This window comes from Mustelus asterias, chromosome 16, assembly GCF_964213995.1.
Source record: "Mustelus asterias chromosome 16, sMusAst1.hap1.1, whole genome shotgun sequence".
NCBI classification, from domain to species: Eukaryota; Metazoa; Chordata; class Chondrichthyes; order Carcharhiniformes; family Triakidae; genus Mustelus; species Mustelus asterias.
In genome coordinates this window covers 35,736,318-35,754,029 of record NC_135816.1, presented here as the reverse complement: position 1 = coordinate 35,754,029, position 17,712 = coordinate 35,736,318, and the positions used below count along the sequence as shown (strand labels likewise).

Below are 17,712 nucleotides of genomic sequence, written 5' to 3'. Positions count from 1 at the left end.
CTAAGATTGGAAAAACTGGATGTGTCAACTGAAATCCAGTTTTGTGTCAAGTAATTGCTGAGTTATATGGGCAGTTAATACATCAATAATGAGTACCAATGGAGGTAGAATGGGAAGAGTCAATGGTCAAAACCACAGTCTATGTTGATCATCTTCATCGGGACTACTTTGACAGAATTAATACATAGGTTAACACTCTCTTGATAAGAAATATGCTACTTTCTATTAGTATATCAATGACCATTCTATTGTAAAGAAACATTGTACGAACATTGCATAAAAATTCTGGGTTAATTTGGGAGAAATTAAACAAGTGGTGAAAAAAATGAAAGCGGTCAGTTTATAAACAGACCTGTCTCAACGGAATATGTTCTATAGCGCACTGAAGTTTGTATGGAACAATCGCTTATTGTGCTGCTTTCCCCAGTTATGCAGTTTAGGAAAACTACATTAGGTTGAACATTTCAATTAATTCTCAATAGACCTTCAGTATAATTGCCTTGTAGCCAGAATTTCCCAGAGACCAATTCAAGAGTTCACCAAATCTACCCATCACTCCAACTGAAATACAAAAGACCATCCTCAAGCCAACAATGATGAGGCATTTGTCATTGCAGCAGAGTTATTCTGCTCTTGCAAGCCAACTTTTCAACTATTAAGAGATAAGAGATTGTTCCAGGAACTTAGTAACCAGAATAGGCCATTCAGTTCCTTGATCCCGTTATGCCATTTAATTAGATCACGGCTAATGTTTCACTCAGCTCCATTTTATCCATCTTTCCTCCTGATCCGTTAATACCCTTGTTGAACAAGAATTGAATTAATCTTAATTTGGAAATACTCTGATCTAAGATAATCAGCCAAGCTCATAATGTGGCTCATTAATGTTTGTGACATACATTCATAGTAAGAAGTTTAACAACACCAGGTTAAAGTCCAACAGGTTTATTTGGTAGCAAAAGCCACACAAGCTTTCGGAGCTCTTAGCCCCTTCTTCAGGTGAGTGGGAATTCTGTTCACAAACAGAGCTTATAAAGACACAGACTCAATTTACATGAATAATGGTTGGAATGCGAATACTTACAACTAATCAAGTCTTTAAGAAACGAAACAATGTGAGTGGAGAGAGCATCAAGACAGGCTAAAAAGATGTGTATTGTCTCCAGACAAGACAGCCAGTGAAACTCTGCAGGTCCACGCAACTGTGGGAGTTACAAATAGTGTGACATGAACCCAATATCCCGGTTGAGGCCGTCCTCGTGTGTGCGGAACTTGGCTATCAGTTTCTGCTCAGCGACTCTGCGCTGTCGTGTGTCGCGAAGGCCGCCTTGGAGAACGCTTACTCGAATATCAGAGGCCGAATGCCCGTGACCGCTGAAGTGCTCCCCAACAGGAAGAGAACAGTCTTGCCTGGTGATTGTCGAGCGGTGTTCATTCATCCGTTGTCGCAGCGTCTGCATAGTTTCCCCAATGTACCATGCCTCGGGACATCCTTTCTTGCAGCGTATCAGGTAGACAACGTTGGCCGAATTGCAAGAGTATGTACTGTGTACCTGGTGGATGGTGTTCTCACGTGAGATGATGGCATCTGTGTCGAAGATCCGGCACGTCTTGCAGAGGTTGCTGTGGCAGGGTTGTGTGGTGTCATGGTCACTGTTCTCCTGAAGGCTGGGTAGTTTGCTGCGGACAATGGTCTGTCTGAGGTTGTGCGGTTGTTTGAAGGCAAGAAGTGGGGGTGTGGGGATGGCCTTGGCGAGATGTTCGTCTTCATCAATGACATGTTGAAGGCTCCGGAGGAGATGCCGTAGCTTCTCCGCTCCGGGGAAGTACTGGACAACGAAGGGTACTCTGTCCACTGTGTCCTGTGTTTGTCTTCTGAGGAGGTCGGTGCGGTTTTTCGCTGTGGCGCGTTGGAACTGTTGATCAATGAGTCTAGCGCCATATCCTGTTCTTATGAGGGCATCTTTCAGCGTCTGGAGGTGTCTGTTGCGATCCTCCTCATCCGAGCAGATCCTGTGTATACGGAGGACTTGTCCGTAGGGGATGGCTTCTTTAACGTGTTTAGGGTGGAAGCTGGAGAAGTGGAGCATCGTGAGGTTATCCGTGGGCTTGCGGTACAGTGAGGTGCTGAGGTGACCGTCCTTAATGGAGATGCGTGTGTCCAAGAATGCAACCGATTCCGGAGAGTAGTCAATGGTGAGCCTGATGGTGGGATGGAACTTGTTGATGTCATCTTCGAGTTGTTTCAGTGATTGTTCACCATGAGTCCAAAGGAAGAAAATGTCATCGATGTATCTAGTGTATAGCATCGGTTGAAGGTCCCGTGCGGTGAAGAAGTCTTGTTCGAACCTGTGCATGAAGATGTTGGCATATTGAGGTGCGAATTTGGTCCCCATGGCTGTTCCGTGTGTCTGGATGAAGAACTGGTTGTTGAAGGTGAAGATATTGTAGTCCAGGATGAAGCGGATGAGATGTAAAATTGCATCTGGAAACTGGCAGTTGTTGGCGCTGAGCACTGAGGCCGTTGCAGCAATGCCATCGTCATGGGGGATGCTGGTGTAGAGTGCCGAGACATCCATTGTGACGAGGAGCGCTCCTGGTTCAACTGCTCCATGTGTGCCGAGTTTCTGTAGGAAGTCCGTCGTGTCGCGACAAAAGCTGGGGGTTCTTTGTACAATGGGTTTCAGGATGCCCTCGACATAGCCGGAGAGGTTCTCGCACAGGGTCCCATTGCCCGATACGATGGGACGGCCGGGTGTGTTTGCCTTGTGTATCTTCGGGAGGCAAGACACCAGGCAAGACTGTTCTCTTCCTGTTGGGGAGCACTTCAGCGGTCACGGGCATTCGGCCTCTGATATTCGAGTAAGCGTTCTCCAAGGCGGCCTTCGCGACACATGACAGCGCAGAGTCGCTGAGCAGAAACTGATAGCCAAGTTCCGCACACACGAGGACGGCCTCAACCGGGATATTGGGTTCATGTCACACTATTTGTAACTCCCACAGTTGCGTGGACCTGCAGAGTTTCACTGGCTGTCTTGTCTGGAGACAATACACATCTTTTTAGCCTGTCTTGATGCTCTCTCCACTCACATTGTTTCGTTTCTTAAAGACTTGATTAGTTGTAAGTATTCGCATTCCAACCATTATTCATGTAAATTGAGTCTGTGTCTTTATAAGCTCTGTTTGTGAACAGAATTCCCACTCACCTGAAGAAGGGGCTAAGAGCTCCGAAAGCTTGTGTGGCTTTTGCTACCAAATAAACCTGTTGGACTTTAACCTGGTGTTGTTAAACTTCTTACTGTGTTTACCCCAGTCCAACGCCGGCATCTCCACATCATGACATACATTCATACACAGGGACCCATTATTTGCAAACAAAAGGATTTTTAAAAAAATTACCTGGAAGCTCAGAGAACCTGTAGTTCACTTTTTGCTTTCTCCATTGCATTGCCTTAGTCAAAGTCGACTTGCCAATCAATCAGCAACCTTTTTTATTGTTGTGATTGTTTGAAATTTGGCATTCTACCATTCGTCCTGATTAGGGCAAGATGAAAAGCTTCAGCAACATGCCTCTTTTCAGCAATATTCAATTTCTGACTCATCATTCCTAGATGCAAGGTAAATGACCTCAAACGTCATGTAGAGTGAACTCCATCTGCCTGGTTTTGCTCACTCACTTAATGTATCAACATCCATTTGTGTTCAGCCCCTTCTTCTGTCAATGATGAACATGCCAATCTGCTCAAGTCAAGTCGGTCAAAACTAGGTGCACCGGACGGAGCATGTCATTCATATGCCTGACACCTGACTCTTGCAGCAACAAATTTACTTGGAACTCAGTTGTAGCAGGAGACTCCAGGAAGGTCAACAGAAACATGCCCTCAAAGCATTTCTGAAGAGGTCAAAGATCCCTGCCAACTCATGGCTTGTGACCAACCAAATGGAGAAAGTTTATCTGAGCAGCCAATGAACACATTGAGATACATTGTCAAGATCATGCTGTAACATTCAGTTTTGAGTGAATGGCGCTACTTTCATGAGGTCATAAATATCACATCATGAAAAGTCTTGCCAGTTATTTAAAGATTTTTAAAAACTCATTATTGAATGTGAACATTGCTGTCAGTTATTACCTGTGTAGCAAGTGATGGGCTGCATTGTCCAACCATTTTAGTAGCAGTTTAGTTGATTAAACTGGCAGTCTCATTGGGTTGAATGGCCTCCACCTGTGCTTTATCATTCTAAGATTCAATAAGATGAATGGCTTGGTAGACCACTTCAAAGTAGCATGTAGAATCATCCACACTGGTTTGGAGTCACACATGGTCCAGACTGAGTAAGGATGGCTGCTTTCCATTTGTACAAGACCTAGTTGAGTTTTAACTTTTGTTGATGCAAGCTATTTTTATTTCCAGTTTTTTTTACTAAGTTCAAATTCTCAAACTACCATGTCCAGGCATCAGGGTTACTAATTTTATAGCATATTCACTGTTACTGCACATAGAACCATAGAAAATTACAGCTCAGAAACAGGCCTTTTGGCCCTTCTTGTCTGTGCCGAACCATTTTATGCCTAGTCCCACTGACCTGCACTTGGACCATATCTCTCTCATCCATGAACCTGTCCAAGTTTTTCTTAAATGTTAAAAGTGACCCCGCATTTACTACTTTATCCGGCAGCTCATTCCACACTCCCACCACTCTCTGCGTGAAGAAGCCCCCCCTAATATTCCCTTTAAACTTTTCTCCTTTCACCCTTAACCCATGCCCTCTGGTTTTTTTCTCTGACATGTTGTAAATTAATCAGTTTTAAAATCAAAATCCTTCTGTTCAATCTTAACTTTATGATATTTCAAATTTTCTTTTAGGGTGCTTCCAGCTCCACTGATGACATTCCAACTACAACACAGCTTTATCAAAGCAGCCAGTAAGTACAGAACCTTACTCTACTAGATTAATGGAACTGCATACAGTTAGTATAGCACATAGCATGACTGGCATTTTGACCCATACGCTGCTGGATAAATGGGAATGGTTTGTGTGTAGCAGAAGATTATGTAGATTGTAAAATTCGGTTGGACTATTAATTTTGCTTCTTCAAATAGGCCTTCTGCAATTTACACACTAATTCTGTTTTGGTTATTCACCCATTACTTAGGAGGTTAAACAAGTCTTCATCCAATATTCTCACACTGACATGTCCAGCATCAGGTTGTGGCTAGTGATCAGACCTGAAAACCTTGCCAGATCTCCCTCTTCTTTTCCAGGAGCACTTCATACTGTCTAGCTGAGGTGAGATAAGATGAAATGGATTGGAGATTGAATCTGGGACTTTCCCAGGTTTACTGACTGGATGAGTCATTAGGGGAGCAGATTACAAAATTTCAGGAAGGGAGCAAGATATTGAGCCTGATTGTGATTTTTATTTTTTTATATATTGAAGAAAATGTTAGAATTTTCTTACAAAACATCCAAAGAACTGTTCATCGTTGGATAAAATCTGCTGTATCATGCATTCTATCCAACCTACAGAATATCCTGTGAGAAAATTCTGCGCATATACTCCATGTACTCCTGTAAAGTTCATCAAGCAAAGTCCCAGAATATTCATGAAGCCTACTTGTCCCCCACTCTGGCCTGCTGCAAACCCTCTTCTCCCATTCTCAGATGGAAAGCAAACCAGTACAGAATATTGATCAGCACCTGCAGTAGCCTCTGTGGAATGTAATGCTGATGCTAGCAGATATTTCTAGACAGACAATTGTTCTGCTCTGTAGAGCTTTTGATCTCCTTTCATAGTACTTAAAAGCATTTCTAAACATGCACCAGAACTTATTTTAATGTAAGTATGGAAAGCATTCAGGAATTTGGCATACCACAGACTATTTTAATATTCTTTATATTTTCTATCTATGGTGACATGTGACTGTAGCCATGAAGGTAAGTTTTGAAACCCATGTAAGCTGATAGCATTAGGCAAACTAGTAGACCAACTGGTTGTTTCAAAGGAACTTTGCATTATTAAGCCTTCCTTTTCACCTGAAATCAGACTAACTTATTCATTTGGAAAATGGGTATCAAAGCATTCTTAAATGGAAATACCAGACTTGGGTTGAGATAAACTAGTGCCAGAATTCTCTGGTCTCACGCACCTCTCTACCGTTGCCAGCGAGAACAGAGAATTTGGCACTCAGCCAAATCTCCATTCACAGCAGTGGAACCAGAGAATTCCAGCCATGAGCGAGGTTGGCGAATTCTGGCCCAGAAGTATTTTAATTCTGTTTTTGACTTATACTAGAATTGGATCATCCAGAATCAAGACTGTCAGAGATTCACAAATATGTGCATCGGCTACCAGAAAAGAACAGAGCAATGCTGGAAATAACGATAAAACATTTGGCAAAGTAAGATTAAGCTCTTTGCTTTAGCTGGTGTGATTGGGTTTATGTCTCATTAGAGCTTTCACTGGCACTTTCTTTACAAAATACATACTTTTTTTTGGTAATAATTCTTGAAGGTGATACAATAATGGAATGGGTGCTATCTATTTATTAATTTCTCTTGTGTACTCTTCAGTAGCAAATTATGACTCAATGGGCCCTATTTTACCATTTTGATTCGAAGTGCTGGGTGGACTAGAAACTGGGAGTGTTTCAGATCCAACTTTTAGACCCATTCTCAAAAATGGAAAAATGGATTTTCCCTCCGCACTCAAAAATGTAGACTGCAAAAATATCAGCAATTCCGAATCGCGCTGCACAAGCCTGTGGGCGGGGCTTAACGCACTCAAAACCCTGCAGCTCCAGTCGGCGCCTCCAACTTGCATGCGCAGAAAAAAAATGATATAATGCTGCTCCCCTGCCACATCCCTTCCGGATAATGCCTCCCCCTGGCCCCCACAGACACTGCCCCACCTCCACAACATTACTGACCCCCGATCTCCCCACCCCCTCTGCCACCCAGACCGAACGCGGGCCCCTCCCCTTCCTTCCCCCACCGACCTCAGGCAGAGTGGCAGTGGAGCCCCTTCCCACCCCACTGACCTCAGGCAGAGTGGCATCGGACCCACCCAGACCCACCCCCCCCACCCCACGATCTCAGGCAGCGGCAGCGGATCCCCCTTCCCCACCACTGCTCTCAGGCAGAGTGGCAGCGGACTCCCCCTTCCCCCACTGATCTCAGGCAGAGTGGCAGCGGACCCCCCCTCTTTCCCCCCACTGATTTCAGGCAGAGTGGCAGCAGACCCCCCCTTCCTCTCTACTGATCTCTGTTATGTCTGATTTGCAGCTATATTGCTAATATTTTAAAATAACTGACCAGTTTATACCCCTTCCCCGCTGTTGCTATTCCCACTGGGGTTGTACCTGATCTGCACTGGCTGTTTTAGCAGCTTCAGCTACATCCTGATTTCTGGCTGGAGTTCTACTGATGTGGAGATGCCGGCGTTGGACTGGGGTAAACACAGCAAGAGTTTTAACAACGCCAGGTTAAAGGCAGCGCTCCGAAAGCTAATGGCGTTTGCTACCAAATAAACCTGTTGGACTTTAACCTGGTGTTGTTAAAACTCTTACATAGTTCTACTCTCCAGGGTTTGCTGCTTCTGGATTTTATGGTGGCTCCAATTTTGTTGTCACCTTTCTGCCCTGAAACTGCTTCCGCACATCTCTTGGATCTTGCCACGGAAATATCTTCATCAATGCCTCCACTGACACTCTTTCCTTCAAGTAGATTCTAGAATACACTCACTTGTCACACCTATCTCCAAACTTGGACAACAGTTTGTCGATGCTCCAAGATGACTCCACCCTACTATTATTCAGCTTTCAATTTAAATATCTTCTAATCATTTCAGTTTAATGAGACAAACAAGAACAAGAGTTGACTCTTTAATTCATGCAACAATTTATTTCCTTATTTAACACTTCTGATACCAGCGACAACTCATCAACTCTCAACTGGACTTTAATTCTTAACTGAACATCAACTTTAACTGAATATTAACTTGCGTTATTTAACTTAAAATAGACACTACCAGTTTTAGGGAAGAACTGGCCAAATCTTTTCCAATGTTGAATCTATCTTTGTTGTCTTTGAGGAAAATTTCTTCAGGGCACTCTTACGATGGTTAATCGCTATGGAGTTGTCGTTGGCAAACAAAGGACTACAATGTCTTTTATGTACAAATCCTCCACTTGCTTCCAGAAGACTCTCTGTCATCCAGCCAATTGTGTAACTAGAAACCGATCACATGGTTTGAAAATCCAATGATATTACTAGCAAACAACGCCATTCCACTTAGCTCAGACTGCATGTCCCACGCATAACGGCAATAAAATTCGAGGCCACTATGTCTGCTCGAAAGTAAACAACTTCCCTTATTTAGTCAACACAGGAAACCTCAGACCAGAGTAACATAATGAGCTGCATCTAGTTTTAATTATAAGTTGACCAAAGATCCCAGCATGATTTAACTCTCAGTCAGAATAGCCATTTTAAAGCAACTATTGCCATTATTGTTGTTAAAACATTGTTGTAGCCATTCTTTCTCCATCTACACTACCTACGTCAACTTTGCTAATGATTGTGTGTAGATTGATTGATGGGTGTGATGGTAATTGGCCAGATTGTATTTGTCCTGCTATCCTGCAGATAGGATATACTTAGATAATTTTCCACTTCGTCGGGTAGATGCCAGTGTTGTAACAGCTTGGCTAATGACCTGGCTAGTTCTGAAGCATATGAGTTCAGCACTACGGTTGGGATTACTGGGACACTACAGTATGGGTTATTGGGACCCATACCGAGGCCAAGGTCAAAACCGACATGATCTCACTGAATAGTAGAGCAAGTTCAAGGGACCAAATAGCCAACTAAGGCGCTTAGCTTTTTCTTGATATCACACGCAGTAAATCAAACTGGCTGAAGACTGGATCCTGTGATTCTGGGGACCTCAGGAGGAGTTGAGATGTCTGATTCGCCTGTACTTTTGGCAGAAGATGGCTTTACACTAACCACTGACTTTACACTACTTCATTACACTAAGTAGGTGACCAACAGTAGCAGCTGACAGCAATTGTTGACTGATAACAGGAAACTTGCAATAAACCTATAAAGAAATGAAAACTGAAATCAAAAAAGTTAGAAAGGTGTTTGTGACATAATTGTTGAATACAGTCTATTGAGGAGTAGGATTGATGAACACCTTAATTCTCAATAATGGCTGAGTTTTTTTTAATTCGTCCGTGGAACATGGGCATCACTGGCTGGCCAGCATTTATTGCTCACCCCTAGTTGCCCTTGAGAAGGTGGTGGTGAGCTGCCTTCTTGAATCGCTGCAGTCCATGTTCTGTGAGTTGACCCACAAAGCCATTAGGGAGGGAATTCCAGGATTTTGACCCAGCGGCTGCGAAGGAATGCCGATATATTTCCAAGTCAAGATGGTGAGTGGCTTCGAGGGGAACTTGCAGCTGTTGGTGCCCATTTATTTGCTGCCCTTGTCCTTCTAGATGGAAGTGGTCGTGGATTTGGAAGGTGCTGTCTAAAGATCTTTTGTGAATTGCTGCAGTGCATCTTGTAGATAGTACACACTGCTGCTCCTGAACGTCGGTGGTGGAGAGATTGAATGTTTGTAGATGTGGTGCCAATCAAGCAGGCTGCTTTGTCTAGATGGTGTCAAGCTTCTTGAGTGTTGTTGGAGCTGCGCCCATCCAGGCAAGTGGGGAGTATTCCATCACATTTCTAACTTGTGCTTTGTAGATGGTGGATAGGCTCTGGGGAGTCAGGAAGTGAGTTATTCGCCGCAGTATTCATAGCCTCTGACTTGCTCTTGTAGCCACTGTGTTTATGTTGTGAGTCCAGTTGAGTTTCTGGTCAATGGTAACCCTGAGGATGTTGACAGTGGGGGATTCAGTGATGGTTACACCATTGAATGTCAAGGGGCAGTTAAAGGTAAGGCTACCTTATCTTTAACTGCTTGATTCAGCCATTGTTGAGAATGAAGGCGTTCATCAATCCTGCGGCTCAATAGACTGTATTCAACAATTATGTCACAAACACCTTTTTAACTTTTTGATTTCAGTTTTCATTTCTTTATAGGTCTATTGCAAGTTTCCTGTTAACAGGTCAACAATTGTTGTCAGCAGCTAGTGTTGATCACGTAGTTAGTGTAATGAAGTATATAAGTGCCATTTTCCTAAAATTTCCTATGAGCTATCTATGGTTTAGGAAGCTGAGCTGCTAGTTCTGTTTTGTTTAAGTAATTGAAACATTTTAGAATAATTTTGTTGGCCAGTCTTCAATCGGTGAGTTTGTTCTCTCTTGTTGCCCAGGGTGTCTGATAACCACAAACAAAATCTGATGACCGTGGCAAACCTAGGTGTGGTCTTTGGACCAACTCTGCTCAGACCAAAGGAGGAGACTGTAGCAGCAATCATGGATATCAAGTTCCAGAATATAATCGTTGAGATTTTAATAGAAAACCATGAAAAGGTAAGTGTTTCAGAAGCCACACTCAAGTTCACTTGTGTACAGACTTCCATAATCCTTTGCCATAGAATAGTACGGCACAAAGAGATTATTCAGCCCATCGGGTGTGTGTAAACTCTTTCTAAGAGTGATCCAATTAGTCCCACTCCTTGGTTCTTTTACAATTTCCCTGTGCTTCTTTTTCTCTGTATTTATCAAACTCTCTTTTGAAAGCTACCATTGAATCTGTTTCCACCACCCTGTTAAGAAATGCATTCTAAATCCTGACAACCTGTTGTATAAAGAAATTTTATCTCTGAATCTTTTGCCAATCATCTTATGTCTGTGTCTCCTTGTTATTGACCCTTTAAAACATTGGGAATGGTTTCTCTTTATTTACTCTATCTAAACTCTTCATGATTTTAAACACTTCTAATAAATATCCTCTTGTCCTTCTCTATGGAGAACAGTTTCAGCTTCCCCAGTTTATTCACATAACTGGAGCAATTCTAGTAAATCTTTTCTGTACCCTTTCTAAAAGCTTCCCTAAAGTGTGGTGCTCAAAATTGAACACAACACTCCAGTTGGGAACAAACTAATGTCTTATATAGGTTTAGCTTAATTTCCTGGCTTTTGTAATCTATATCACTTTTAATAATTCCCAGGATCTTACCATATCCTCATACCTAGGAGCCTCACAGACCCATCGGAAATCTGAATTAAAAGCAGAAAATACTGAAAACATTCAAGTCAAGCAGCATTTGTGGAGAGAGAATCAGTGTTAATTTTTCAGGTTAAGGCCCTTTTCCATTGAGCACTGCACTTGGAAGATGACAATCTGAGAACTACTAGGGTGATTTCCTTAGAAGCCTAACTGTGAGGGACAAGATTTTCAGATGGTTCCTGATGACCTATAGGAAGGTAATGAGCCATCTCAGGTCATTCAGATTCTGAAGTTTTCTTAGTACCTTTGACTTACTAACATGTTGTTACAAAGGCAAAATACTCTGGATGCTGGAGTTCTAAAATAACAGAAAATTCTGGAAACTTCCTGAGCATTTCCAGCATTTTCTGAAATTCTGGAAACTGGAGCATGAATTGCATTTTTTTAAAAATGGAGTAAATAATTTTTGAATTAATTCTCGGGATGTGAACAAAGCTGGTAAGGTCAGAATTTATTGTCTTAAGAAGCTGGTGGTGAACCGCCACAGTCTAAATGGTGAACACTCATTGTTTGGTTTGATACAATTGAGTGGGTTGCTAGGCCGTGAGACCAGATGAACACTGCAGATTTCCTTCACTGAAGGACCTTAATGAACCAGATTGGTTTTTAATGACATCTGATCGCTTCAGAGGAGTAGTATTTTACTCCATAATTTTAATTACTTTAACTTAAATTTCCCTAGCTCCCGTGGGGGGGGTTTTGAACTCGTGTCTCCAGCGCATTAGTCTTGGGTCTCCGGATTACTAATCCAGTAACATTGCTACTATCCCTCATGGAAGTTTGATTATGGTCAAAGCAGTAGTAATCTCAAACATGCATCTACAAACATCTGTGTATAGCAGTTAACAGCACTGCAATTTTACTGATTATAAAACTAGTTGGGTTTGTGGAGAAGAAGTTAAGAGAAAAAGGGATAGGCTCAGTCTCAATGACCTTTAAAGTAAGAGAATGAATGCTGTGATATGGTCCTTACTCAGATTTCTGTACAGTGAATCCTGTCGGAAAGATGTGTGTGGCAATAGTGGGGGAGATAGTGGCACTGAATTAGTAATCCAGAGGTGCATGTCCTGGGCACATGGGTTTGAATCTCACTATAGCTGGTGGAATTTAAATTCAATTAATAAAAATCTGGTCCCAGTAATTATGACCATGGCACCATTATTAATTGTTGTAAAAACTCATCTAATACTAATTCACTAATGGATTATTAATGTCCTTTAGGGAAAGAAATCTGACATTGTTACCTGGTAGGCCTGCACGTGACTCCAGACCCACAGCAATGTGGTTGACTGTAACTGTCTACTGAAATTGCCCAGCAAGCCATGCATCTCAAAGGCAATTAGGGATAGGCAACAAATGCTGGTTTTATCAGCAACACCCATATGCCATGAAATAATAAAAAGAAACTTGACACTGAAATGCCTTCCTGTCGAATAGCATGCTGGCACTTACTGTCTAGGCTTGTACATGAAGGATGACTGCTTAGGTGAGGTGCCTGGCACTTGCGGAGCAAACTGCCATCAGGGAAAGGGGAGAGCATTGGTAGGAGGTTAGCTCTTTCAGATGCTATTAACTCAGGAAGTAGGAGTCTGCTTTTGGCCAGTATTGAAATTCAGAATGTATGTGAAGATTTCTTTGTAAACCATCCACAGATTTTCCAAATGGTACCAGAAACTGGCACAAATCACCCAAATCTATCGCTGAATTCGGCACAGAAAAAGAGTTTTGAGTCTAAGCCTCCCTTATGTAGCCAGAGGCCTTTAATGTTGTTTCCAGCAAATGCAAATGAAAATGGTAAGTACCTGCAATCTGTGCTGTAAGGTAAATTAACCATTGTTGTTTTAATCTAATTCATAATACACCCAGTTATATTACCTCATCTGTACTCTGCAACCATTTGCAATATCTGCTAGTTTGCATATACACAAACTCAGTTACTTGTTCACATAGTTTATTAGTTTAACATTCTGAGCTCATCTCTTTTTATAACTGGCATTTTGAAGCTGTCACAAAATGAAATAAAACAGAATGTATAACTACAATATTAGAGTTAAGAAGTTATGAATTTATTTTATGACATTTGCTGAGTTTAAAAATGTCCTGGTTGATCTGTGCGTTTTTCAACTGGTATGAAAATATTTTTGATTACTGTTACAGTTCAAGCTTTTCTCCTAATGCAATTCCATAACTTACTTTGCTGCCCATATATAACAGTGCTGAATTGCAAGCAATTGCTTACTGAAGATTGTGTGGCCCACTGTAGGCACACTGAACGTTTTGCTGCCCAAGATTCTTCAAATTCTGCCAGCTGTCGTTTTCCTGAATTCTTGCTGCCAATATGCACAGCTTCTAATGCACATCTGACTTGAAGTATTGAAGCAAGCCTTTAACCCTACAGAAATATAGGACATCTACTCCTCCTCTTCCTGTCTCCATCACCCTAAGAGATCTGTATGAATGTATATTTCCTTTAGAAGATCCAAATTGAGGATCAGTTACATTTTTTTCTAATTTTCCTGTTCCCAGGTATTTGAATTTGTCACAATTCCAGATGTAACACTTTATTACAGATGCAAAAGTCGAAGGGGGGCCATTTTACCAGTTATAAAGTGGGGCCTAAAGCGATTAGCACGATTGGTGCTGGTTTTCGCGACCAGTGGCATTTTACGAGCACCAGGGGCTAATGGGGGAGGGGTCAGTGGGCGGGGCTAATGGGGCAGGGGCCAGTGAGGGTGGGGCTAATGGGGGTGGGGCACTCTGCCACTCTGCAACAATGGATGGGGGGAGGGAGACGGGGCACGCTGCCACTCTGCAGCGATCAGCGGGGGGAGGGCAGCAGGGCCACGATTGGTGGGGGAGGGAGGGGTCCTCAACCGGTCTGGGCGGCGAGGTGGGGGGGGGCCGGCAGGGGCTGTATCTCGGGCTGTGGGCCCCCACGATTGAAGAGGGAGGTGGGGGGGGAGCTGTTGCTCTCTCTTTGTCTGTCAGACCCCTACTACTGCTAATGCACATGTGCAGCATCAAAGGCCTGCACATGCGCGCTACCTCCCTCTGCAGGCTCTCGGGCGCATTAAGTCCCGTCCACAGGCTTTTGCAGCGAGCAACAGGCTCACTCAGAATTTTGCAGGCAGAGTGCGTATGGGTGCCCCTAAAAACATGCCCAAAAGATGGATCTGAAACTCTTCCAGTTTCAAGCCTGCCCAGCACTTAGACAAAAAGTGGTAAAGTACTGCCTAAAGAGTGAAAACCAGCCCTTTTCTGTTGATTTCTGATTTTCAGGAGGAACTGAGAATTTACTGCCAGCTGTTAATCTATAGAGAAATAATTATGGTTGACTTCAGAGTGTGCCTGTGAGGAATTGTCCTTAAAATGACTACAGTGCATGCTCTTAGTAGTGTTTGGGCTTAACAGGGCAGAATGCACTCTGATCCTGATAATTCAAACATTTTGCACTAAAAGATTTTGCACTAAACGTTTTAGAACTTGAATTAAGTGTAGTCTCTAATGTGTTTTGTTAACTGGAATAGTGCAACTGACCTTGTACATTCCGGAACTTGATCTTGAGCGATCTACAAATCAATTAAAAAACTGCTAAATATGCCTTCATTGTTTTATTCATTATACTTCAAAATATTTTGAAGATTTAAAACATTTTCAAAAAGAATGTTTTAAAAGAAAAATCATGTTATAAGTTAATAAGTGAAGACATTACCCAGCCTCATATACTTGTTCTTTTGATTGTTTGAACGGACTGACATTTAGGATAAGCACAGTCATGCTTTCTCTTTGAGGAAATACTTTGCTGTTCCTGGTGACTTCATAGAAATCATAGAAACGCTATAGTGTAGAAAGAGGCCATTCGGCCCATCGAGTCTACACCGACCACAATCCCACCCAGGCCCTATCCCCATATCCCTACATATTTACCCGCTAATCTACCTATCTCAAGACACTAAGGGGCAATTTTAGCATGGCCAATCAACCTAACCCACACATCTTTGGACTGTGGGAGGAAACCGGAGCACCCGGAGGAAACCCACGCAGACACGAGGAGAATGTGCAAACTCTACACAGACAGTGACCCAAGCCGGGAATCGAACCCAGGTCCCTGGAGCTGTGAAGCAGCAGTGCTAACCACTGTGCTATCGTGCCGCCCTTCTATTTGAATTTTGAAGTTATTTCCTGATATTGTTTTCCACATAAGTCATTTTTAAAATTCATTCATGGGACATGGGCGTCGCTGGCTGGCCAGCATTTTTGCCCATCCCTAGTTGCCCTTGAGAAGGTGGTGGTGAACTGCCCTCTTGAATTGCTGCAGGCCACGTGCTGTGGGTTGACCCACAATGCCATTAGGGAGGGAATTCTAGTATTTTGACCCAGCGACTGGGAAGGAACGGTGATTTATTTCTAAGTCAGGATGGAGGGGAACTTGCATGTGGTAGTGTTCCCATGTATCTGCTGCCCTTGTCCTTCGAGATGGAAGTGGTCGTGGGTTTGAAGGCGCTGTATAAGGATCGTTGCTGCAGTGTAACTTGTAGATGGTACGCACTGCTGCTACTGAGCGTTGGTTGTGGAGGGAGTGGATGTTTGTGGATTTGGTGCCAATCAAGCAGGCTGCTTTGTCCTGGCTGGTGTCAAGCTTCTTGAGTGTTTGTAGAGCTGCACCCACCAAGGCAAGTGGACAGTATTCCATCACACTCCTGACTTGTGCCTTGTAGATGGTGGACAGGCTTTGGGGAGTCAGGTGGTGAGTTACTCACCGCAGTATTCCTAGCCTCTGACCAACTCTTGTAGCCACTGTGTTTATGTGGCAAGTTCAATTGAGTTTCTGGCCAGTAGTAACCCCAGGGAAGTTGACAGTGGGGATTCGGTCATGGTAACACCGTTGAATGTCATGGGGTGGTGGTTAGTTTGTCTCTTATTGGTGATGGTCATTGCCTGGCATTTGTGTGGCATGAATGTTACTTGCTACTTGTCAGCCCAAGCCTGGATGTTGTCCAGGTCTTGTTGCATTTGGATATGGACTGCTTCAGTATCTGAGGAGTCTTGAATGGTGCTGAACATTGTGCAATCATTGGCGAACATCCCCACTTCTGACCTTATGGCAGAGGGAAGGTCATTGATGAAGCAGCTGAAGATGGTTGGGCTTGGGACCCTGAGGGACTACCCTGGGGGACTCCTACAAAGATGTCCTGGAGCTGTGATGACTGACCCTCCACAACCACAACCATCTTCCCATGTGCCGGTATGCCTCCAACCAGCAGAGAGTTTTCCCCCATTACCCATTGATTCCAGTTTTGCTCGGGCTCCTTGATGCCACACTCGGTCGAATGCGGCCTTGATGTCAAGGGCTGTCATTCTCACCTCACCTCTGGTATTCAGCTCTTTTACCGTGTTTGAACCAAGGCTGTAATGAGACCAGGAGCTGAGTGACCCTGACGAAACCCAAACTGGGTGTCACTGAGCAGGTTATTGCTGAGCAGGTGCTGCTTGAAAGCACTGTTGATGACCCCTCCATCAGTTTAGTAATGATCAAGAGTAGACTGATTGGGTAGTAATTGGCTGGGTTGGATTTGTCCTGCTTTGTGTGTACAGGACATATCTGGACAATTTTCCACATTGTCGGGTAGACGCCAGTGTTGTAATTGTACTGGAAGAGCTTGGCTAGGGAAGTGGCAAGTTCTGGAGCACAAGTCTTCAGCACTATTGCCGGAATGTTATCAGGGCCCATTGCCTTTGCAATCTTCAGTGCCTCCAACCGTTTCTTGATATCATGTGGAATGAATCGAATTGGCTCGAGACTAGCATCTGAGATGCTGGGGACCACTGGAGGAGCCCGAGATGGATCATCCACTTGGCATGTCTGGCTGAAGATTGCTGCAAATGCTTCAGCCTCATCTTTTGCACTGATGTACTGTGCTCCATCATTATTGAGGACGGTGCTGTTTGTGGAGCTGTCTCCTCCAGTGAATTGTTTAATTGTCCACCATCATTTACGACTGGATGTGGAAGGACTGCAGACCTTAGATCTGACCCATTAGTTGTGGGATCGATTGGTTCTGTCTGTCACTTGCTGTTTATGCTGTTTGGCATGCAAGTCATCCTATTTGGTAGCTTCACCAGGTTGACACCTCATTTTTAGGTATGCCTGGTGCTGCTCCTGGCAAGCCTTCATGCACTCTCCATTGAACCAGGGTTAATCCCCTGGCTTGGTGGTAACGGTTGAGTGGGGGATATGCCGGGCCATGAGGTTGCAGATTGTGCTGGAGTACAGTTCTGCTGCTGTTGATGGCCCACAGCGCCTCATGGATGCACAGTCTTGAGTTACTCGATTTGCTCTTTGTCCCAATTAACACGGTGATAGTGCCGCACAACACAATGGAGGTTATTCTCAATGTGAAGGCGGGACTTTGTCTCCACAAAGAATGTGTGGTGGTCACTCTTACCGATACTGTCATGGGCAGATGCAACTGCAGCCGGCAGATTGGTAAGGATGAGGTCAAGTATGTTTTTCCCTCTTGTTG

The 17,712-nt window shown here is 43.6% G+C and overlaps 1 protein-coding gene across 3 annotated transcripts in view; it reads left to right on the top strand.

Annotated features, from left to right (window-relative positions):
* LOC144505094 (rho GTPase-activating protein 26-like) overlaps positions 1-17,712 on the top strand; it is a 184,253-nt gene that overhangs the window by 121,753 nt on the left and 44,788 nt on the right. For all 3 annotated transcript variants that reach the window (XR_013499764.1, XM_078230905.1, XM_078230903.1), the window contains exons 16-19: positions 4,869-4,927; positions 6,299-6,404; positions 10,329-10,488; positions 12,841-12,982. Coding sequence is in view for 2 of the 3 variants with exons in the window: in XM_078230905.1 (XP_078087031.1) it covers positions 4,869-4,927; positions 6,299-6,404; positions 10,329-10,488; positions 12,841-12,982 (467 nt within the window). In the remaining variant the exon portion in view is untranslated. The remainder of the gene's footprint in view (positions 1-4,868; positions 4,928-6,298; positions 6,405-10,328; positions 10,489-12,840; positions 12,983-17,712) is intronic.